The sequence below is a fragment of the Xenopus tropicalis genome, chromosome 6, assembly GCF_000004195.4.
Source record: "Xenopus tropicalis strain Nigerian chromosome 6, UCB_Xtro_10.0, whole genome shotgun sequence".
In the NCBI taxonomy this organism is placed as follows: domain Eukaryota; kingdom Metazoa; phylum Chordata; class Amphibia; order Anura; family Pipidae; genus Xenopus; species Xenopus tropicalis.
Genome location: NC_030682.2, coordinates 113,942,211 through 113,962,724, shown reverse-complemented (window position 1 = coordinate 113,962,724; position 20,514 = coordinate 113,942,211). Strand labels below are relative to the sequence as shown.

General features: G+C 35.8%; 1 protein-coding gene across 1 annotated transcript in view; it reads right to left on the bottom strand.

The window, feature by feature from the left end:
• sntg1 (syntrophin gamma 1) overlaps positions 1–20,514 on the bottom strand; it is a 208,457-nt gene that overhangs the window by 20,515 nt on the left and 167,428 nt on the right. The window contains exons 11-14 of the mRNA XM_004915197.3: positions 17,161–17,243; positions 11,308–11,438; positions 7,591–7,720; positions 3,278–3,316 (exon numbers count right to left, since the gene is read on the bottom strand). Coding sequence (XP_004915254.1) covers positions 3,278–3,316; positions 7,591–7,720; positions 11,308–11,438; positions 17,161–17,243 — 383 coding nt within the window. The remainder of the gene's footprint in view (positions 1–3,277; positions 3,317–7,590; positions 7,721–11,307; positions 11,439–17,160; positions 17,244–20,514) is intronic.

Sequence of the window (20,514 nt, the reverse complement as noted above, 5' to 3'; positions counted from 1 at the left end):
GCCCTGTCATCTTGCATTATAGATGGACATACCTCTACACAGTAAATATTCTGTGACAGAAGTAAATTCACTGCATTCCAGCAAATTCATGAGGTACATTTCAAATTAGAATGAGAAGTTGTTGAGCTGCCAAACAATTCAAAATACATGGAACTGGATTTTTCTAAATAACTGACCTTGATAGTAGAAGTTATTATGAATGAGAATAGGAGGACCCATTGGAAGAACCATTGAATTACTCTGTTGTGTCAGACTAATACTTTGGAGCAAAAGGCAACACAGGCAATAAATTCTGGCAGAGAAAAGGCTGATCTACCCTGTCAGCCCCACATACACAGTGACAGGAATCAATGCAATCTGCCTGCTACTGTGCCATTGGGGTGGTTTTTGAACAGAAAATGCAAACATTTTTCTGACCAAAATCCAAGTGCAGTCACAGGTAGGCCAGGTTAATTCCTGTCACTCTGCCAGCCATTTCTCAGCCAGTACTACCCTTAGGCCCATCTGGGATGCTACTACCTAACAGTCTAACACTACATTTACCTATTAACTATTGATATATATGTCGTGCTGGGACCAAAACCACCTACAGAGAGAGAAACACAGTGAAATATGCACACTGGAATGTATTAATGGCATTACTATTGTCCATACAATTATTAAAGTAACACTTTACAGAAGCATTCCAATTGTCTCTGGTGCTGGTGAATATAAACTAGTTAGCCACTTACTGGAAGTGAATAGTATTTTCAGTGTTGGCCTATCCAAACCTAAAGTATGTACATAGCTGCAAAGCTGGATTCAAGAGAGAATTACAAAATATTACAACATGATTTCTAGAACTGACTGATCCTCCTAAGCTTCATTTTAGTAAAACACTTGTTTAAAGTGGACCTGTCACCCAGACATAAAAAGCTTTATAATAAAATCCCTTTTCAAATTAAACAAGGAACCCAATATCATTTTTTATTTCAACATCCATACCCATTATAAAAGCATTTAAAAATCCCAGCTGTCAATCATATATTGCCTGACCCGCCTCTATGCCTTAGGCATAGAGGTGTGGCAGACAGTTACTTTCACTTTCAATTCAGAACTTTTTAGATGTTGCTGCCCTCCTCACTTTCCCCCTCCCTCCTCATCATGTAATTTTGTAACCAGTGCATGGATATGGGCATTAGGTCCCTCCATACTGGCACAGAAACAAGATATTGGCAGGATGCAATGCCTGCGTTGATAACAGTGTCCACAAAATGGTGCCGGCCTGCTGGCTGCAACTGTGAATTCCAAGAAAATAAAATCAAAATAATTTATATAGTCTAAGTAAAGTTTATTTTGCTTGACAAACACAATAGAAAACAATTTGAAATGATTTCTTAAGGTGACAGGTCCCCTTTAAGTTAAAAGAAATTCTGGATTTCTGTGATGGTGTCTCAGAGCAAGGACCTAATACTTGAATTTTATTTATTAAATATAAGCTGGGAAATGGTGGGTTTGGTAACTAGGTGTAGGAATGTGGTTGCCAGACTTTTCTAGCTCAAGCCCATAAGAAGGTCCAACCTTGAAAGTTCCAGCCGTTTGAGTGTGGCCCCTTACCTCACTACATGAGTATAGATATAGGAAAATACTAGTGTTTCAGTCATTCAGTCATACTTTAATGAATATGTAGGACTGCAAAGCCATACTCAACCAAAATACCACAGGGAGACATGCATGCAAACTGGAGAAAATACATTCTCTTGGAAACAGGAATAAAAGAAGTATAGACCTCCTCAGAGAGATATTTTATGCAAATGTACTGAGGGAAAACACAAGAATTGGTTGAAAGGAGGTAAATAGAAGCACATATGCAGAGAGTGAGTGCTTATAGGGATGCAAACAAACAGATAAGAGACACAGACAAAGTTATGCACTTTGGTAGAAATAATATAAGAGTAAGTTATACACTAAATGGTAGTGTGCTGGGGGGATCCTTAATTGGGAAGGTTCTGGAAATTTTAGTAGATAACAAGTTGTCTAATTCCAGGCAGTGTCATTAAGTGGCTACTAAAGCAAATAAAGTGCTGTCTTGTATAAAAAAGGGCATTGACTCAAGGGATGAGAACATAATTTTGCCCCTTTATAGGTCCCTGGTAAGGCCTCACCTTGAGTATGCAGTGCAGTTTTGGGCTCCAGTCCTTAAGAAGGATATTAATGAGCTGGAGAGAGTGCAGAGACGTGCAACTAAACTGGTTAAGGGGATGGAAGATTTAAGCTATGAGGTTAGACTGTCACGGTTGGGGTTGTTTTTTCTGAAGAAAAGGCACTTGCGAGGGGACATGATTACAAGTACATTAGAGGGGATTACAGACAGACAGGGGGTGTTCAGAGGCCACCTCTTTAGAGTAGAGAAACAGAACTTTTATTTAAAGCAGTGTAGGTGGCTCTTCACGGTGAGGGCAGTGAGTTTGTGAAATGCCCTTTTCTTAATTAATGTCTATAAGAGGGGCTTGGATGACAAATGAACAAGCATTATAGCGAAAGCTATTGTGTTAATAAAATGTACAATTAGTACTGCTGTTGGGTATATATAGTTTATGTATGTGAGTGTATAGATGGGTCGGTATGGGTCTATGTATGTGCTGGGGTTTGTTTGGAAGGGTTGAACTCGATGGACTTTTTCAACCCAACTTAACTATGTAACTTAACTATGTAACTATTTATGTAACAGAGTTGCACAAAGACAGAATAATACACATAACAAGAACATAAAAAATGCAAACAGAAAAAGAAACATACACAAATACAGAGGAAGATTAAGAGTTAGGTACCTCCAGAGAGACGTGCACACATATGGAGAAAGATGCATGTTAATGTTGCACAGAAAGAATGAGAGAGAGAGAGAGAGAGAGAGAGAGAGAGAAGAAGACTTGTTATGCAATAGGAGAGAGCTATGTTCCAAAACATTGAGAGATGTAGACAGGCATACAAGGAGAAAGTAGGCCCTGTGATAGGGCAGATAGGGAATGAAGGATCTACGGTAAAAGGGAGGGGAGTAAAGTGGTTTGGATAAATAATTCCCATCCTGCCATGAAGTCATGATACTAGTTTACATTATTTCTCTGTTTGTATCACAGTCTTGGGTTAATTCCCAAACATAAGAATGTTTACGTGTATGTATGTTTGTGTTTTCTTTTTCAACCTTACCATGTAATAAAAAGTGTACATTATACTATATATGCAACAGTTTATGTTTTTTACTTTCTGCTTTAAGAAAAAGAGAAATGATTGAACATACCTGTTGATTTACAGGAAAGTTCCTGTTGATTTTTTTAATCTGTCATGAAAGAAAAAGAAATTGAAATAACATTGAAGAGTTATTGTACAAAGGAAAATATATATTTTTAAATCAATAACTTGTATATTTTAAGGTATATAAAGATCCATAAATGTTTCCTATTGTACTAATAATTTGCAGAAAATAACTTGAGATTTTCAATTCTGTTATTCAACTCCATCTGGCAAGATCCATATAGTCACCAGTAGCTTTGGTGAAGTCATGTTTAGGCTCCAGATCTCGGTCTAAAATGTGCCAGAATATAGGTCTAGAGACACTGAAGTAGCCTAACTACTAAGTCTAGTGTTCCTTTGTTGAGACATTGAGCAGCTAGGAACTACAGTGTGGTTTGTACCCGCTATTACAGAAACCCTGAAGGTGTAAATATAGGTGTATAATAATGTGTATGTATTTCCCTAAGTTATTCAAAAGAAAGGCAGAGTATAAGTAAATACACAAAAGGGGGTTGTGGGAGCACTCCAAGGCTAAATAGAATATATAAATACAATGGAAATGCGACTGATCTGGCCAAATTAGCTAGAAGCATACAAAAAAGAGAGGGGGATTGATTAATGCACATTCCCTAGTCCCCTGTTTTCTAAAGAAATTAGTATCTATGCTAGTGCGTGTATTTTCAAAAAACAGGGTTTTTTTAGTTACAAAATTATGATCATAAGAGTGATAAGCCACCAAACCACGTCAAGGTAAAGCATATATGGTGGTCCTAACTGTTTACCTCTGGTCATATTTTTCAAAGGCTGGCACTTCCGAGCATAGTAGCCTTTCTTGACCTGGGGGCTGGTTTCAGTCAGAGGGCTTAGTCCACCCCCATGCCTTTAGCTTTTATAGAGAGAGATTGCAAAGACCACAGGATAGGATAGGATTAAAGGACAATGAAAGGTTAATATAAATTAAAAGTAAGTCTAAAGGCATTCTTTTTAAGTACTGCATATCTAAATTCCCAGATCCCTGCTTGCTTCTCTGAGTGAAGACTACAGTGACATCACTGAAATCTCTCTCCCCTTCCTGTAGGTGCCAGCGGCAGCCTTCCTATTCTCTGAGCATGTGTGTAACTTGATCCTGACTCCTGTTCTGAGCTAAACATGCCCACCAGCCAATCAGAAGCGGATCTGGCAGAGGGGAGGGGGGGAGGGAATGAAACACATGTGCAGTATGAAGCAAGGAGGGAAAGGAAGGGAGAATACCTTTTTAGAGATGGCTGCCTGTTCTAGAAAATGTGAAGTAAGTGTGACTGAGTAAATATTTGATTAGGTGAGCCAAAAGTGTGGTGTTTTTGCTAAACAATAGGAGGGCTATTGGGCAGTATGCTTTTTAAATTTTGACTTGCATTCTCCTTTAATCCTGTAGAACCAGTACTGTGGTCTTGGCAATCTCTTCCTATAAAAGCTAAAGGCATGGGGGTGGACTAAGCCCTCTGACTGAAACCAGCCCCCAGGTCAAGAAAGGCTACTATGCTCGGAAGTGCCAGCCTTTGAAAAATATGACCAGAGGTAAATAGTAAGGACCACCATATGTGTTTAACCTTGACGTGGTATGGTGGCTTATCACTCTTATGATCATAATTTTGTAACTAAAAAACCCCTGTTGAAAATACACGCACTAGCATAGATATTTATTTACTTATGAAACAGGGTACCAGGGAATGTGCATTGATCAATCTCCCTCTCTTTTTTGTATGCGGAGTATAAGTAACCTCTCTGAATAGTCTGTGTAAAGTTCTGATTGATTGTGCTTAGCTGCCATTCTTTTTATGAGGTTTTTACTGAGGTATTACAGTATGTGCCAGTTGTTATAAACCAGTGTCTCTCAACTTTGCTATTTAACACAATATGAAAATGCCGCCTTATTTGAGAATATAGGCTCAGGGATGCAATTTATAATATAGTCTTGTGGTGCACTTTCCAGGCAGCTTCTTTCTATGGCAAACTCATATTGTCTGGACATGCTTTATTTAACCAATAAATGGCAGGTGTTGCTGAGGCAAGTACTGAGTAGTGTTGTTCAGTCACAGATAGGATATAAGGCAGGATGCAAGATATTTTGATGGCAATTTTATAAGGCAAAAGGAAGTTGTGGAATAAAAAGGTTTGCTACAGGTCTAGTTATAGTAACTAGTCAGAATACAACATTAATTGGTCACCACACATATAGGGGTTAGGTGTACTATCAGTGAGGTAACAAATATAATTAGCAGGTAGGATTAATTGGTCAGCTGTTTGAATACAAACATCTGATTGGCTGCTATGGGTTACTATACATGGGCAGGCTTTGTGCCTTTTTATTACATAATCCCATTTGTGTTCCAGTATCAAATATGTGTGGCATCGCTATCTGCTTAGAAATGTACAGTTGATTTTAAAGTTAATGATGGCTGGATAGATAGCTTTGTGTGTAGGAAACCTGTATAAAATATGTTTCAAGAATTAGGTCATGTATGAATGCATCTTTAAATCAGTAGACTATACAGTAGTATTGACTGTGCCTATAAATCTTATGTGCCCATTGACGCAAGAGATAAACAGATTCACTGCTATAAATACAATCCAGTTTATCTGTGCCTTATTACTGTATGTGATACACTCTTTTTTATTCCATATACTGAACATATTCATTATACTTAATAGTGTACTACTGTATATATATACTGTAAAATAAAACTATGCTGCTATATTTTGTGCAGGATATTACCAAAAAAACCCAACCAACAATGTGTTAGAGAATGAGTATTTAGCAGGGTTAAACAAGATTAAAAGTGCCACATAGCACAGGAACTAATTCAATTCAGTTTCCAGATCCCCTTTTGTTATTTTTGGCCAACACAGTAGATGGAGACAGCAGGAAAATGACTGTCACTGCAGCACTTTGTGATGGAAATTAAAGTCTGTCCATCAAATAGTGGAAAGTGACAACTTCACCATGTGAACACTATGACAGGGCCTGTAAGTGGGAGGAAGAAAGTCAGATACTGGCGATGCAGCCATAAAAGGTTAGCAGCACAATGTCTCCTTCTCAGAAAGACATGCAACATCATTCTACTGTCCAGACAGCATGAGACTGAGTTGCCTGACAATTTAGATAAAATCTTGCTACTCCTTCTATAATCTTTCTCTTGCTCTCACTGGGTGTCTAACCTCAACATCTTGTTATTCATACAAACATTTATACAAACGCAGCATGCTGTACAAACACAGTAATGGGATCCATGCTTGCACCATAAGGAGAAGGGATGCTGATAAAAGGGGTTTTCACTGATTATCTAGATTTTCCAGTTGGTGTTACCTGCTGAACATGAATGATTTCTCATGGTTCATGATTTAATAAAATTCTAGGCTTAAATACATTTAGTATTTAAAAGATCAGTAAACTGTTCCTCATTCTCTTGTATAAAAGGACACAGTAAAAGCTCAGGTCAGTATTTGTTACATTAATTAACCTCTGCTGAACACAACAACACAACAGATGAGATGGGGCATAGGTTACATAATGGATGTGTGAACACAACACAACTGGTTGTAAATACACTGCAATAAAAATACAAACACAAAAAGAAAACTTTGTTCTGAAATAAAATACTTTAACATGTACAAGATTGAAGAAACAGGGATCCTTATAAACAGGTGAGGGACCTATATCATAATATATTCAGTTTAACCATTCTTTTTTCTTATAAACATACTCCCAGTATAGGCAGAGATAGGCACCCTAACAGGGCACTTAAACCCAGCTTTTGGACAAAATATGACAATAAAGGAATAACTTGGTGACTTTTATTACAATTCCTGCTTAGCTTTTTGACTGCTGACTGAAAAAAAACAACAAACCAGAGACCATTTGCTTCAGCCAGTTACAATCCTTAACATGTCATAAGCAGGTTTTCAAGGCTGAGGCTGGTTATATATAAGTCTCTGCTTAATTTATATCTGTCAGTTGTGCCTTGGAGGCAACTAAAAGGAGCTTCAAGGTGATTTTAAGCAGCAAGCTGTTCTTGTACATCACAAACTGCATGAGAAAGATGAAACACATATTGTTCTATAAACATAATAATAAAAATAATAATATTAAAAGCAAACCCCTCTAGCATAGTTTTACTGGAGAAAATGTTTTATAGTATACAATAGTTACAGTAAATAATACTATTATGTTATTTACCATAAGGAGTTCTATTTATTTGCACACACAATGCAAGTTTCTACATTAACAGAAAATATATTATAGAGAGAACTCAAATTCATTCTTTTTTATTTATTACTTACATTGTGCTTTGTGAGGTTTGATATGTTAGCAGATATAGATTGCAACCAATCAATGCACTCTTCCGCCAATAAACATTGTATTATTCCACTTCCAACCCCATCAACAGCAGTGACCTGAAAAGCATTTTGCCTATAAATATGAAAAGAGAGGAATTATGGTACATGTGGAATAAAACTGTTATTGTAAAACTGGCATAAATTTTATTGTAATTTGCTTGAATGCTAAAGGAACACTTCCCATTAACTTTTAAGGCATCTTGACAGGTTTTAGGTGGAAATTTTTTTTCGGTAGCCATGGATTCACTGCGAAACTACTGTAAAAAAATTTGTCATGGAAAAAGTTGCAGTCGCGTAAAAAAATTACATGGTAGCCGCATTTCGCAAGTTTTTTGCTGTCTTGTAAACTTTTCAGTGGAGCAAAAAGAAACAGATTTGATCATAAGTAGAGTGAAGTAGTGTCATAATAAGCTGGAAAATGATAGCGATATATGGCTACAGTTATTAATAATAAATTAATATTCTAGCCATTTAGCTCGTGCTAAATGGCTAGAATAGCTAAAAGTGGGGACATTTTGGGTGCCATTGCCCAGTAAACCTTTCCATTAGGCAGTAAATTCTCCCTAATGAAAAAAATTTAATTCTAATTAAGTTTAAAAAATATATTAATTCAACATTTTTAGTTGCTATGAATAACATTAATTTGTCAGTTTATTATTTTAGACTTTACAGATAAAAGAGAAGCTGTTTTTAGAGCTAAGGGCAGTTTATATGTGTGATTGCAAATCTTTTGTCAATCCTTCAGAACATATAGTACCCTGTCCTGCTGGCTGGATAGACCTTTGGTTGGTGCTCCTTTTATACTGTATATTCATGATATTAGCACTGTTAAACTCTTAATAGAAAGAAAACTAAAAAAATGTAGGTATCAAGCCGGTATGATCTTTCACCTGCATGATATACTGTAATATGCAATGTTAAAAAAGTTAAAGATTTAGCATTAGTAGGTAGTAAATATCAAGCTACAGTATGATACAATTCAACAGTATATGAAGATATTAAAAACAACTGTGGCCTTGGGTTGCCACCTGTCTAGTTTGGCACTGTACAGTCGATCCAGTTCAAAACTGCATAGTCCTAAAACTGGACAAAACTCTGCAGACAGAATGGCCTTAATGTACCAATAGTCAGCTATATTATAGCACCACCCCTTTGCCATGCCACCATCCCTAAATTTCACTGCCCCCACCCCCCTGACATCACTGCCAGCAACTTTGGTAGTCATTTGCCCCACCCCATAGCTTCCCTGCCCGATTCCACCACAACCAAAACGTGGCATTCCTAAATGTGTCTTAAAAAGCAGCACAATTTTCATGGCAAAATAGAACTAATTAATAGTTTCCTTCTGGGACAGTGCACAGGCCGAGATGGTAGCCACAGAGACTTTTCAAGGAGAGGGATAGTCTTTTATTTTCCCACCTCCCTCTGCGCTATATTCTAAAATCCCTTAAATTTAATTTTTCTGTTAGAAATGTGAATTAGCTTTTGAAAGTATAATTGTGGACAAATATCCATTTAGAAACCTGTGGTGATACAGGATACATTCATTTTAGATGCTAGCAAATTGTAATTATTTTATCCATAAATCTGTGATAAACATCTCTTAAAATATGTATCAGGTCCACTGTAATATTACAGGTTAGCAGAAACATAATTTCAATTAAAGTTAGGAATTTTATTTGTATTTGCAGTCACATCTCACATTGTGAGAACGATTACTCCACACTCCTAATCTTATTCTCTGTGGGAAGCAGTCTATTATTTTCTTAGGTATCTTACAATGCTGAGAAACAACTGCATCCTGACTCCCACGTATACTTTTCCCATCTGCTCAGTTCTTTGGAACAAATATTAATTTAATAGAACGGTTAAGGTCATCTAAAAAGGTAACGTTCTCTACACCAAGCTCTAGATACAAAATATAGAGCCAATACCATATCACTTATTGCCTTGCTACTTACTGTAATATATATATATATGTGTGTGTAAGCATAATCCAGTCACCAATGACATATTTAGTTTTATCTGTCATAAGAAATGACATTTCCAGGAAAGGACTGTATATGAGAAGAAGATGCTTTGGGGCACCTGTTATTTTTAAACCTTGAGCACAGCCTTCTCCTTCTAATGGACCAGGAATATGTTATTGACCTTTCTATGTTTTGTTGGCTTTATATAACAGGACATCAGTCATGAGAGAACACTACAGTCCTTGTGGGGTTTGCAGAAGACATTTTTGGGTAAACAAAAAAAAAACTCTGGACAAGATGTGTTTTAAAAGATTCTGATATATACGTCTCCACTGAAACTTGTATATTGTATAATTGTTATTTTTCTTTCTTTTTCTCTTCTTTTTAATAACTATCCCTTCACTGTGGCCTCTGTAATTTATCATTGTTACTCTCCTGTATCTGTTATATTGCTTTTTTCTATTTTAAAATAAAATACTTAATACAATAAAAATTCAAGTTACAAAAGAATTGAGTTCTTTTTTGTTACTTACTGTAGCTTTCTTTAGTTTCAGTGAGGGCTAAATTGAATATAAATTTGGTGTGGCTATCCATGAGCACTTCAATTGCACTGCCTACAACTATTTGTATCCAGATTATGATGGGAACTCACACAATCATTATTTATTATTAATGATGAGCAAACATTTTCAGTAAAGTCTGGATTTGCAACAAATGTCTGCATTTGGTCATCAACAAGTATTTTCACTAAATGCCACATAACTAAAGCAGCAACAAAGCACACAGAGACTCAAATGTATTTAAAAGAAAAAAATGCCCATAGACTCCAATGTGTTCATTGTGTAGTCACTGTGGATAAAATTGCAGAGAAAAAAGGCACCTAAGGAAAAGGCACTGCAAAAAAATGCCTATTGACTCCAATGTATCTTGCACAGAAAAAAAATCACAGTGGAAAAAGTTGCCCATTGGCTTCAATGACTCAATGAATTTTTGATGCTCCAACATTTTCTTTTTCCATCCAAATTATATTTAAGTAAAAACATTTGTGGGTTACACAACAGAACTGCATTTTTTCAGTGTAAAAAGAAAATAGATTGCAAACTTCAGAATACTCCAGATATATGCCCCACTGACTTCTATAGAATATCAGGGGCCGAGTGGCAGAGCTTATCATATTTACATCCACAATTTTTTCTTTTGATAAATTACAATAATTCAAGTTTAAAAAAAAACCAAAAACTTGAATATACTGTATCCAAAGTAGTGTTTTTCACTGTGATTTTTATTAATCTTGGGAAAAATTGTGACCTTAAATACATTTCCCCCATACCCCATAATATAGTAATCTTCAAACTAAGATGTAAACTGAAGTGCACACAAATTTAAAAAATGTGTAATGTGTAAATGTGTAAACGGTAAGTATTTTATACCAATATTGTGCCCAATGTTAGATAGATGCCTATGCAAAAGAGAGTACAGGTCCATCCTAATACATTCTAACCTAATTCTCTTATTCCCCCTTCAAGGTTGTGCTAGAAACTGAATTAACATTTAAAACACTATAGGGAGATGTATTCAAGTTCAAACGGGGGAATCCAAAGGACTTTTTATTACATCGCCCTTAAGAGATCTTTAGACAGTTTTACAATGAGAATATTTTTAAGAAATTGCATCTTGTTATTGGCATTACCTGCACAGATCTGTTCCTGTAATATGTTGTGATAGTCTTGAATGAAGAAGAGGAATTAACCGTAGATCACACCATCTCTTTTCCCATCTCAGACCTGGTGAAGTTGGCCATGATGAACATGATAAACTATCCTGTAATGAGTCAATATATTGTATTTTTATTACAAATGCCTCTCTTAGATTTAATATTCTTCTAATTTTAAATTGTCCTACTTTCCAAATAAAATTGATGAAAGCACTTCTTTGCCTGATGCTTTGAAACCTAATTGTGAAGGAAAAATATGAAGAGGACACAGAGAGAAGAAAAGTAACCTTGTTGCACACAGTAATCCATCACATATGCAAATATGCAAAAGCTAGTGATCTCAATCAAATTCAGCATAATTTAGTGTACTGTATATCATAGAAAAATTATATTATAATAATGTAAAGAAAATCATGAATGTGGAAAAGCACAAACATAAAAAAGTCAAGGAAAAACCGCAAAACCCACTGCTTTTTCAATTTGTTGCAAAATAAACTCAACTTCATATTATCGTACAACAGCCAGCGTAAAAAAAACTGAAAACCTTTAAAACCCACGAAGCAAAGAATGATCTTCCAGTTATTAAAGGGACATTTCCATTTACATGATCTTTGACAGGTTTTAGATTTTTGCAAGTGCAATTTTGAGTGCAATAGACATGTTTTTTCCACAGTGCAGAATTGTTTCCGATTAGCTAATGCAACTGCACATGTGCTTTGTCGCAAATTGGGTACAACTGTCCCCAAATTTTTTTAATTCTTCCCAGTGTCTTTTAGGATACGAGTGACGTGTGCACCCTATTCTTTTGGCGCAACTGAACTGTGGCAATTGACACAGAGCACTAAGGGAATCCTGGAGCAACTGGCTGGTCAGGAGGTGCTGGTAGCACCAAGCTTCCCCTCTGTCAATAGGTGCAGCAGCGCTGGATTCTGAATGGAAGGCACAAAGGACTAATAAGTAACGGAAATGCAAGGAGTGTATTTAGATGCATATACATATGCATATACCATATATATTGAATAGCATATTGAAATGGCATTCCATTTACTTCACAGTGTTCATGTAAACATGAAATTGGAACCGGATTTTTAGAGCTACGTGTTCTGAAAAAAATTGAATATAAAGATGGCATTCCATTTACTGCACAGTGTTCATGTAAACATGAGACTGGAACTGCATTTATGCTGCAGTGTGTTCCGGGGGAACTGACGTTGGCATGCATATACATTTTGCAGAATTTAGTATAAAGCTGATACTACATTTATATTAATATGTGTTTTGCTTACTCTGAAGTTGCCACTGCATTAATACAGCTATGCATTCTGGAGGCATTAAATACGAAGTGATGGCAATTCTGCTATGTGTTATGGGGCTATTAAACATGAATTGGCACTGCAATTATACAGTTCTCTGTTCTTGGGGAATTTAAAATAAAGCTGGCACTGCAATTATACTGCTATGTACATGAAGCAACCCTTGAAAATATTGATCTCTTTTACAGTTTTATATAGCGTTATATTGTATTGTATTGGAACCTTTCTGCAGAAATATGCACAACATGAATATAGTTCTTAAAATGTGCATCTGCGGTCATGAGAAAAAATGTTGCTCACTGTTTATCCTGGAGTTTTCATTTGAAATTCTGGTATCCTTAGTTCAAGGGCTAAGGAAATAAGATGCAGTAAGATATGCAGATACATTTTTATAATGTTTTAAACTTCCCCCAGTTTTATTATCCTTTTTTACAATTTCACTGCTTTCAGCTGATTGCATGTCGGGTTCTGTTATCAACTTAATGAGCGAGAATAACAATGTCCATTCTGCTTATTCTGCTGAAGAGATAACACGACTTTTATTTCAAGACCCACATGTAAAAAGTGGAACAACTAGAAAAAATGAATAGCAGCAGAATTACCTTGCGGCTGAAGAGAAACAGATATTTACATTTATAATGGTGCATTATGGATGGCTGCTTTAAAATGGAGAGGCTGAAAGCAAATGCAATCTAGCTTTCTGTTATAATAAAAAGTACGTGAAGCATGGGCAAATGAAACCTTCCAATTACTAAGGAATTCCAAGTATCCATATTTGTTTTAACACACTTGATTTCCCATCTCTTTCTGAACGGAAGATTACATGTGTCAAACCCTGTTCTGAATCACGTGCATACAAATGACTTCTGAAAGCGCCCAACATACAAAATGAGATTGAAACTGGTATTGTAGCAATAATATTTTCATTGCATATTCTGACCTTTTGAAATCTTACTGGCCATGCCCATCAGCAAGCCTACATTAAAAAATGTGTTTATATGTTTTATAAAATGCTACGGATACTGTTGAATGAGAGACTTAGGGGCACATTTACTAATCCACGAATCCGAATCACAAATGGGAAAAAATCGTATTGGAATCGGAAGATCGCAAATATCACGAAAATGCTTACGAAAAAATCGTATTAGTCACGATAATATCGTATTGGCGATCCGAAATTCACGAAATTTTCGTACCGAACAATTGTAAACAGCAGTAAAACCTTTCCGATTTTTTCATGCAAACGTCCGAAAAAGTCATGCGGCATACAAAAAAGTCGTGCACCATACGAAAAATTTGTGCGGATGCCCGAAACGCCTGGAGCGTTCGTGCTTTTGTAAATGTGCCCCTACATGTATCAAAAGACATTCTCATAAATACAAAAACCATATTACAGGATTATAATCACAACAAAACATGGAAAAAAAGTGGAATAGGAATGGGTTCTTGAAGGTTTTTTTTTCAGTTGTAACAAATCATTCAGTGTGACACATAAAACACAAGTCTATTGTTTGCTATTAAACTGGATCACATTTTAAACATCCCAAGGACCTATTCATGCTGTAGCCCATAGCTATCTCCCAACAAGGGGTCTACCTTTTGAGCAAATCATATGGTAAGTACCAGCTCAAAGAGAAACATCATCTCTTGACAACAACATTATATTGAGTACTCTGGAATCTACACAACAGTTCCACAGTATTCTATATTTTAATTGAAAGGGTAGCATCTAATGTTCTAATTTAGAACCAATAAATGTTAATAATCAGTTTTTCCCCAAAATTAAAACTCAAAAACAAAACACAGTGAGAAAAAGGCAAGTTACCCCCACTCCTAGGGGATGCATTGCTATGGTTATGCTATAGCCATATCCCTTTATACTGTAGCTGATTATAATATCCATTAAAAGAAACTGATGAAGTGGCAACTGATGGCTTTCTAGATAACGTCCTCTACAGAAAATGTAATCTACTTCTGTGCCCTACTATAAAAACACTTTTACATTTTCATATCTGGTTGTTCCAATTTCAAAGCTTCATAACTCTTAGCTACATAACACAATTAGAAAATAAATTCTACTAAAACGGTATTTGAAAGTTACTCACCTTTATAGATATATCAGAGCTGTGAGATACATCGGAATCTTAGAAAGGCTGATCAAAAAGAACTACAGCACAAAATGCCAAAGCATACAAACAGCAATACTGTATTTTTCAACAATCTCATGTTACTTTAGTTTGATAACACATTTTATGGAACTCTCTGTGAGCTTGTTATTGGGGCAATAATGGACCAATAATGTATGAACACTAAAGGTGCCTTGAGCACAGCATGCATAGCAAACTTCAGCTTTAGAAGAAATGTAATCTCTAGAACAGCGAGTCCTCTGCAAATGGACAGTAAGTTTTGCAGTACAGATAATTTAATCTGTTAAACTTCTGCAGTCCAAGGTTTGATTTTTGTAGTACTTGGATTTCAGCTATATTTAGTAAAGCTTAATGGAGTGTGCTAACAAGTGACCTTATAAACATCAAATAACTGCAAGGAGGAGGAAGGAACATAGCTATATTTCCCACAATCTGTTAGCATTACTTGAAATCGTCTTGGAAAATAGAAAATAATCTGAAAATCGCCTAAACACTTAAATGACCAGTAACAATAAAATGAAAAGGGCTTCATATACATTCACAAATGAGGTGTTATTAATAATACTTTACATTTACTTGCTTTAAAAGCTCTAATGCCATTTATCAATTAACAAAAGTGCTTGTAATACAATAGCAGCAAGTTCATTCATTGCTCTTAATAGCACCTATAGAATAGCAGGATGAAAACCATTTGTATAAATAAAATATGATTGTTGCTACCAATAAATATTGTGTTTTTGGATAATGAAATGACAATATAGTATTTTTACTTTCATGCATTACTGGCTCTATAAATCAATATGACTGAAGTGTTGATTTCATAAAAATAGAGACATTAAAATACTTACATTTTATTGTGTTTCAATAAGAAACCCTTTTGATAATTTCCTTGGTATGTTAATAAAGTGTTTTTGGGAGGTTTGGATAAAATTGTAATATGTGAATGATATTGAATTTTGTTGAATTTTTTGGGGGGGTTGGCTAATATGCTAATCAGGGTTCAGAATCTCTTTGATATTTGGATAAACCTTGTACATTATATGGCAATGTACAGTATATATTGTGTATTTGTCTGATTTCAAAAATTGTGGATTCACTGCATCTATAGTTGAAACTTGCAACAGTCATAGGCCTTGGATGTAGACCTTTCCAATTTTCTTTTAATAAAGGAAGTTTTGAGTTTGTCCAGAAAAGGAAGATGGTAAGTATGATAAAATCTACCTTCCTTGATGAGCTCCATGTCAGTACTGACCAGGAGGTAGCAAGCTACTCTTTCCCCAGTGGGAGGGTAACAGGCCACCTCCCTCACCTACCACACCTACTGTGGAACAAAAAGGTCCCATGGGCCAAAATCCCCTGTCCCTAGGATACTTTATGGGCAGGCCTAAGGTTTCCCAAGGTTAAAAAGAAAACTTTGCTTCCAATGGGAGTAAAAACAGAAGGACCAAAAAGATGCCAGTTGAGTGGTGGCATTGGTATTTTAAAGATTTGTGAGGGTCCTTCTGATAGGAAAGAGGATTCCTAATCCTCCATAGTGTGATAGGGCTATCTCAGAGTTCATAAACTTGTGCTGCAAAGGCCGTTGAATGAGTATTCATAAATATAATCAGTTATTCCAATAATAAATGGAACCAATTTATAAGCAAAGTTCATTTTGCATTTGTGTTCTTCCCAAGTACAGGTAGGGGACCCATTAGCTGGAAACCCGTTATCCAGAAAGTTCTGAATTACCATACCATAGACTCCATTTAAAAAAAATCCTTTTTCTCTGTAATATTAAAACAGTATCTTGCACTTGATCCCAGCTAAGATAAAACTAATCCTTATTGGATGCAAAACAATCCTATTGGGTTTATTTAATGTTTAAATAATTTTTAGTAGATTTAAGGTATGGAAATTCCATTTATTATTTAAAAAGAATCAAATCAATATATATATATATTTACAGTATATATACAGTATATATATATATATATATATATATATATGTAATGAAAAAAATAATAGCAAGACATTATTTAACAAACAGACAATATTTTTGAGTCAGGAGCTGTGCAGTAATAGAGTAAAGGAAATACAATGAAAGGAAGAATTAATCATAATAAGAAACACCCATGGGCAGCTACAGCAGTGCTGTTTGCCCTTTTGTCAGAGTTATATAAAGGAGAAATAACACATACTATCCAATTTTGCAAGGGTAACCCCTCATTCAAAAAACAACAACAGAAAAATATATAATAAGGCTCAACAGATCTTGGAGAGACACACACACAGAATGAGACAAAGAGGATATTTTATATATGTGTGCTACTTTATGACTATATATACCGTATACACTATCTGCCTTATTGCATTTATAATATTCCTACCGTGTTGTTGGGATGATAATTGAGATGTAATCCGCTGTCACAGAGAGGAGAGGATGTGCCACTGCTTTGGTCACAAGGTACACCTATGAAAAAGGGGTTTTCGTGTTACTATTGGGTGGAAATGACCATTATATCTATATTGTGAGTGAAATAGTTTGCTGTCTAAGCAGATGCTAAAATGTTCATTTATTGCTCATTAATTAATAATATGTACACTTGTGCCTACCAATGCTTCCATTCTGTCCCCTTGTGCCTGTTATGCACAGCTTAGTACATGAGGCACAAGGCCCCTAGCTTGTTTCATAGATAGGGGCATATTTATTAACACTGGAGACAAACATCATGATGTTTGCAAAGAACAAGCAAAAGCACTGGCTATTTAAAATATATTATCTCTACCTTTAATATGGCAGAAAATATGTCAGCACTATATAAAGTTGTGCAAAACTAAATGAAATTTATATTTATACAATGTTTATTAACACTGGAGACAAACATCACCGGTGCTAACCTATAGCAACCGATCAGATCTTTGCTTTTGTTTGGTCTTTTTTCTAGGTGACCTTTCAAATCTAATTGCTAATTGGTTGCTATGGGTGACATCACTGGTGATGTTTGTCTCCAGTGTTAATAAATACACCCTCTGTCTCTTGTATAAATATAAATTTAATTTAGTTTTGTACAACTTTATATAGTGCTGATATATTTTCTGTCATATTAAAGGCAGAGATCATATATTTTAAATAGCCAGTGCTTTTGCTTGTCCTTTGCTTGTAACATGTTCTAATTTATTTATAGCTAATTCAGTCAGACTTCTACAAGTTCAGTGTAGTAAATGTGCCTTATAAATTTACTGCTCTGGTGACATGTATGAGTACAGATTTTTTAATAAATATCATTGTCACAGTCACATCTTATAAGCCTGTGGCTTTTCTCCAGCAGCTGCTGCTGACACCAATTCCTGCATAACTTGGATTACTAATGAAGTACTGGGAAATGTCAACCCTATCAAAGGATACATAGTAAGAACATATATCTATATATATATATATATATATATATGTGTATTCATTGGTAGAAAACCTACAATATTATGTTACAACTGTTCATATTATCGTCGAGATGCAAATCAGGCTGGTAACAAAAGCACATTCAGGCCATACATATTTGAAATAAGGAAAAAAGAACAGAGTTTACATATTACGTTGGCTGACAAAAGAAGGTATCTGCATTTTAGCAGAGGGAGAAAAACCTTCCAAATTGTATGTGAGAATTCATGGGGTGGCTTCCTGTATTTCTAATCATTGTAACTACATTTTATAATAATTCAGGTAATGCAACAATATAGAACATGAGTTCAGAGCTGGCAAATGCAGGCAGAACTGTATTCATGGGCTGAAGCAGGTATTTGTGCTTCATTCTGGAGCCCCCCCCCCCCCACAGCATTAGTATATGATTAAGTCCCCTATGCTATAACATCCTCTTTAGTTGACTAAAAGAAACTTTCCTAAAGCCTAATATGTTACTTTGTGAGTTTTAGTTAGTATCCAAGATCATTCCCACAAAGTACTTTTTTGGGAGACTTAGGGGTATATTTATTATGCTGTGTAAAAAATGGAGTGAAGCATTACCAGTGATGTTGCCATGGGCAACCAATCAGCAATTAGATTTCAACAGTTACAAAATCAAAGCAAAGCATCTGATTGGCTGCAATAAGCAACATCACAAGTTATGTTTTACTTTTTACACAGCATGATATATATACCCCTTTGTACATGATACCATAATGTCTTATTCCCATTTGATAATTTAGGCTCATTAATGAATGCAAGAGCAAAAATGCACGCTATTTTGTGTGTCTAAACACAATTTACAAAGGTATTTGTGGTTGCTTACAACTTGTGCATGGCTCTCAAATATGATTGAATTAAAATTATGGATGCATCGAATCCAGGATTAGGTTTGGGATTCGGCCAAGATTTGGCCTTTTTTGCCAGGATTCGGATTGGGATGAATCCATGCCTCTGGCCAAACCAAATCCTAAAAATCACATGACTTTTTGTCGCGTAAACACGGAAGTTAAATTTTTTTTTCCCATTTTCCCCACATTTAACCCTTCCAAAACCTAATTAGCATATGCTTATTAGGATTCGGATTCAGCTCAGTATTCGGACAAATCCTTTATGAAGGGTTTGGCCAAATCAAAAAAAGTGGATTCGGTGCATCCCTAATTAAAATGCCTTTATTTAGAGATAAAGGACAGAAAAGTAACATTTTTATCAAGTTATATGAAGCCATAAGTTATATGAAGTCATCTAAGCTCTATGGTTTTTCTGTGCTGTAAATCTAAATTAATATTTGTATTTTTAATACAATTTAATATATATTGGAGTGGTGTCAACTGGATTCATATTTATTTAGATCAGCATCTGGGGACACTGTCTGAAGAGAAGTCATTCAATGGAGTCTGATCAACATGTAACTGTTTTTAGTGAATATTTGTGCATATTACCATTGTACCATAGTACATTATGCGCTATGTTTCAGTCTGTGTTGAACAATAGCTCACAATTACAAATACAAAGTATAGCCCTTAAAAACACAAGGGCCATTGAATTAACACCTTGCTTGAGGAGATGTTATTTCCAGTTTCCCTTAGGGGCACATTTACTAACCCACGAACGGGTTGAATGCGTCCGATTGCGTTTTTTTCGTAATGATCGGTATTTTGCGATTTTTCGGAAAATTGTCGCGACTTTTTCGTAGCCATTCCGAATGTTTTGCAAAAAGTCGCGAGTTTTCGTAGCGTTACGACTTGCGCGAATTGTCGCTACTTTTTCGCGCCGAGTACGAAAGTTTCGGATTCATTCAAGCTTCAGTATGGTGACTTTTCTTGGGCCAGGTTGGAGCTGCAGAGTGCCATTGAGTCCTATGGGAGACTTTCCTTGGGCCAGGTTGGAGCTGCAGGGTGCCATTGAGTCCTATGGGAGGCTTCCAAAATCATGCTAAGTCTGAAAGTTTCGCCCGCCGCTTACGAGCGCTCAATACGAAAGTCGCGACAGGATACGAGCAAATCGTAACGGTTGCAAAAAAGTCGCGTCTTTTCGCGCAAATCGTAACGGTTACGAAAAAGTCACGACAATTTACGAAAAGTCGTAATGGCGACGGAAAAAATTGCAAAAAATACGAAAAAGTCGCAAAATGTTCGTTTTCCAATCGGAATTTTTCCAATTCAGATTCGAATTTGTGTCTTAGTAAATCAGCCCCCTAGTGTGTTCCACCTACATCCGCAGCTGACTTGCACTTTGGGAACTGAAAGCAAATGCTGCTATTGATGCCACTAACATAGAGATG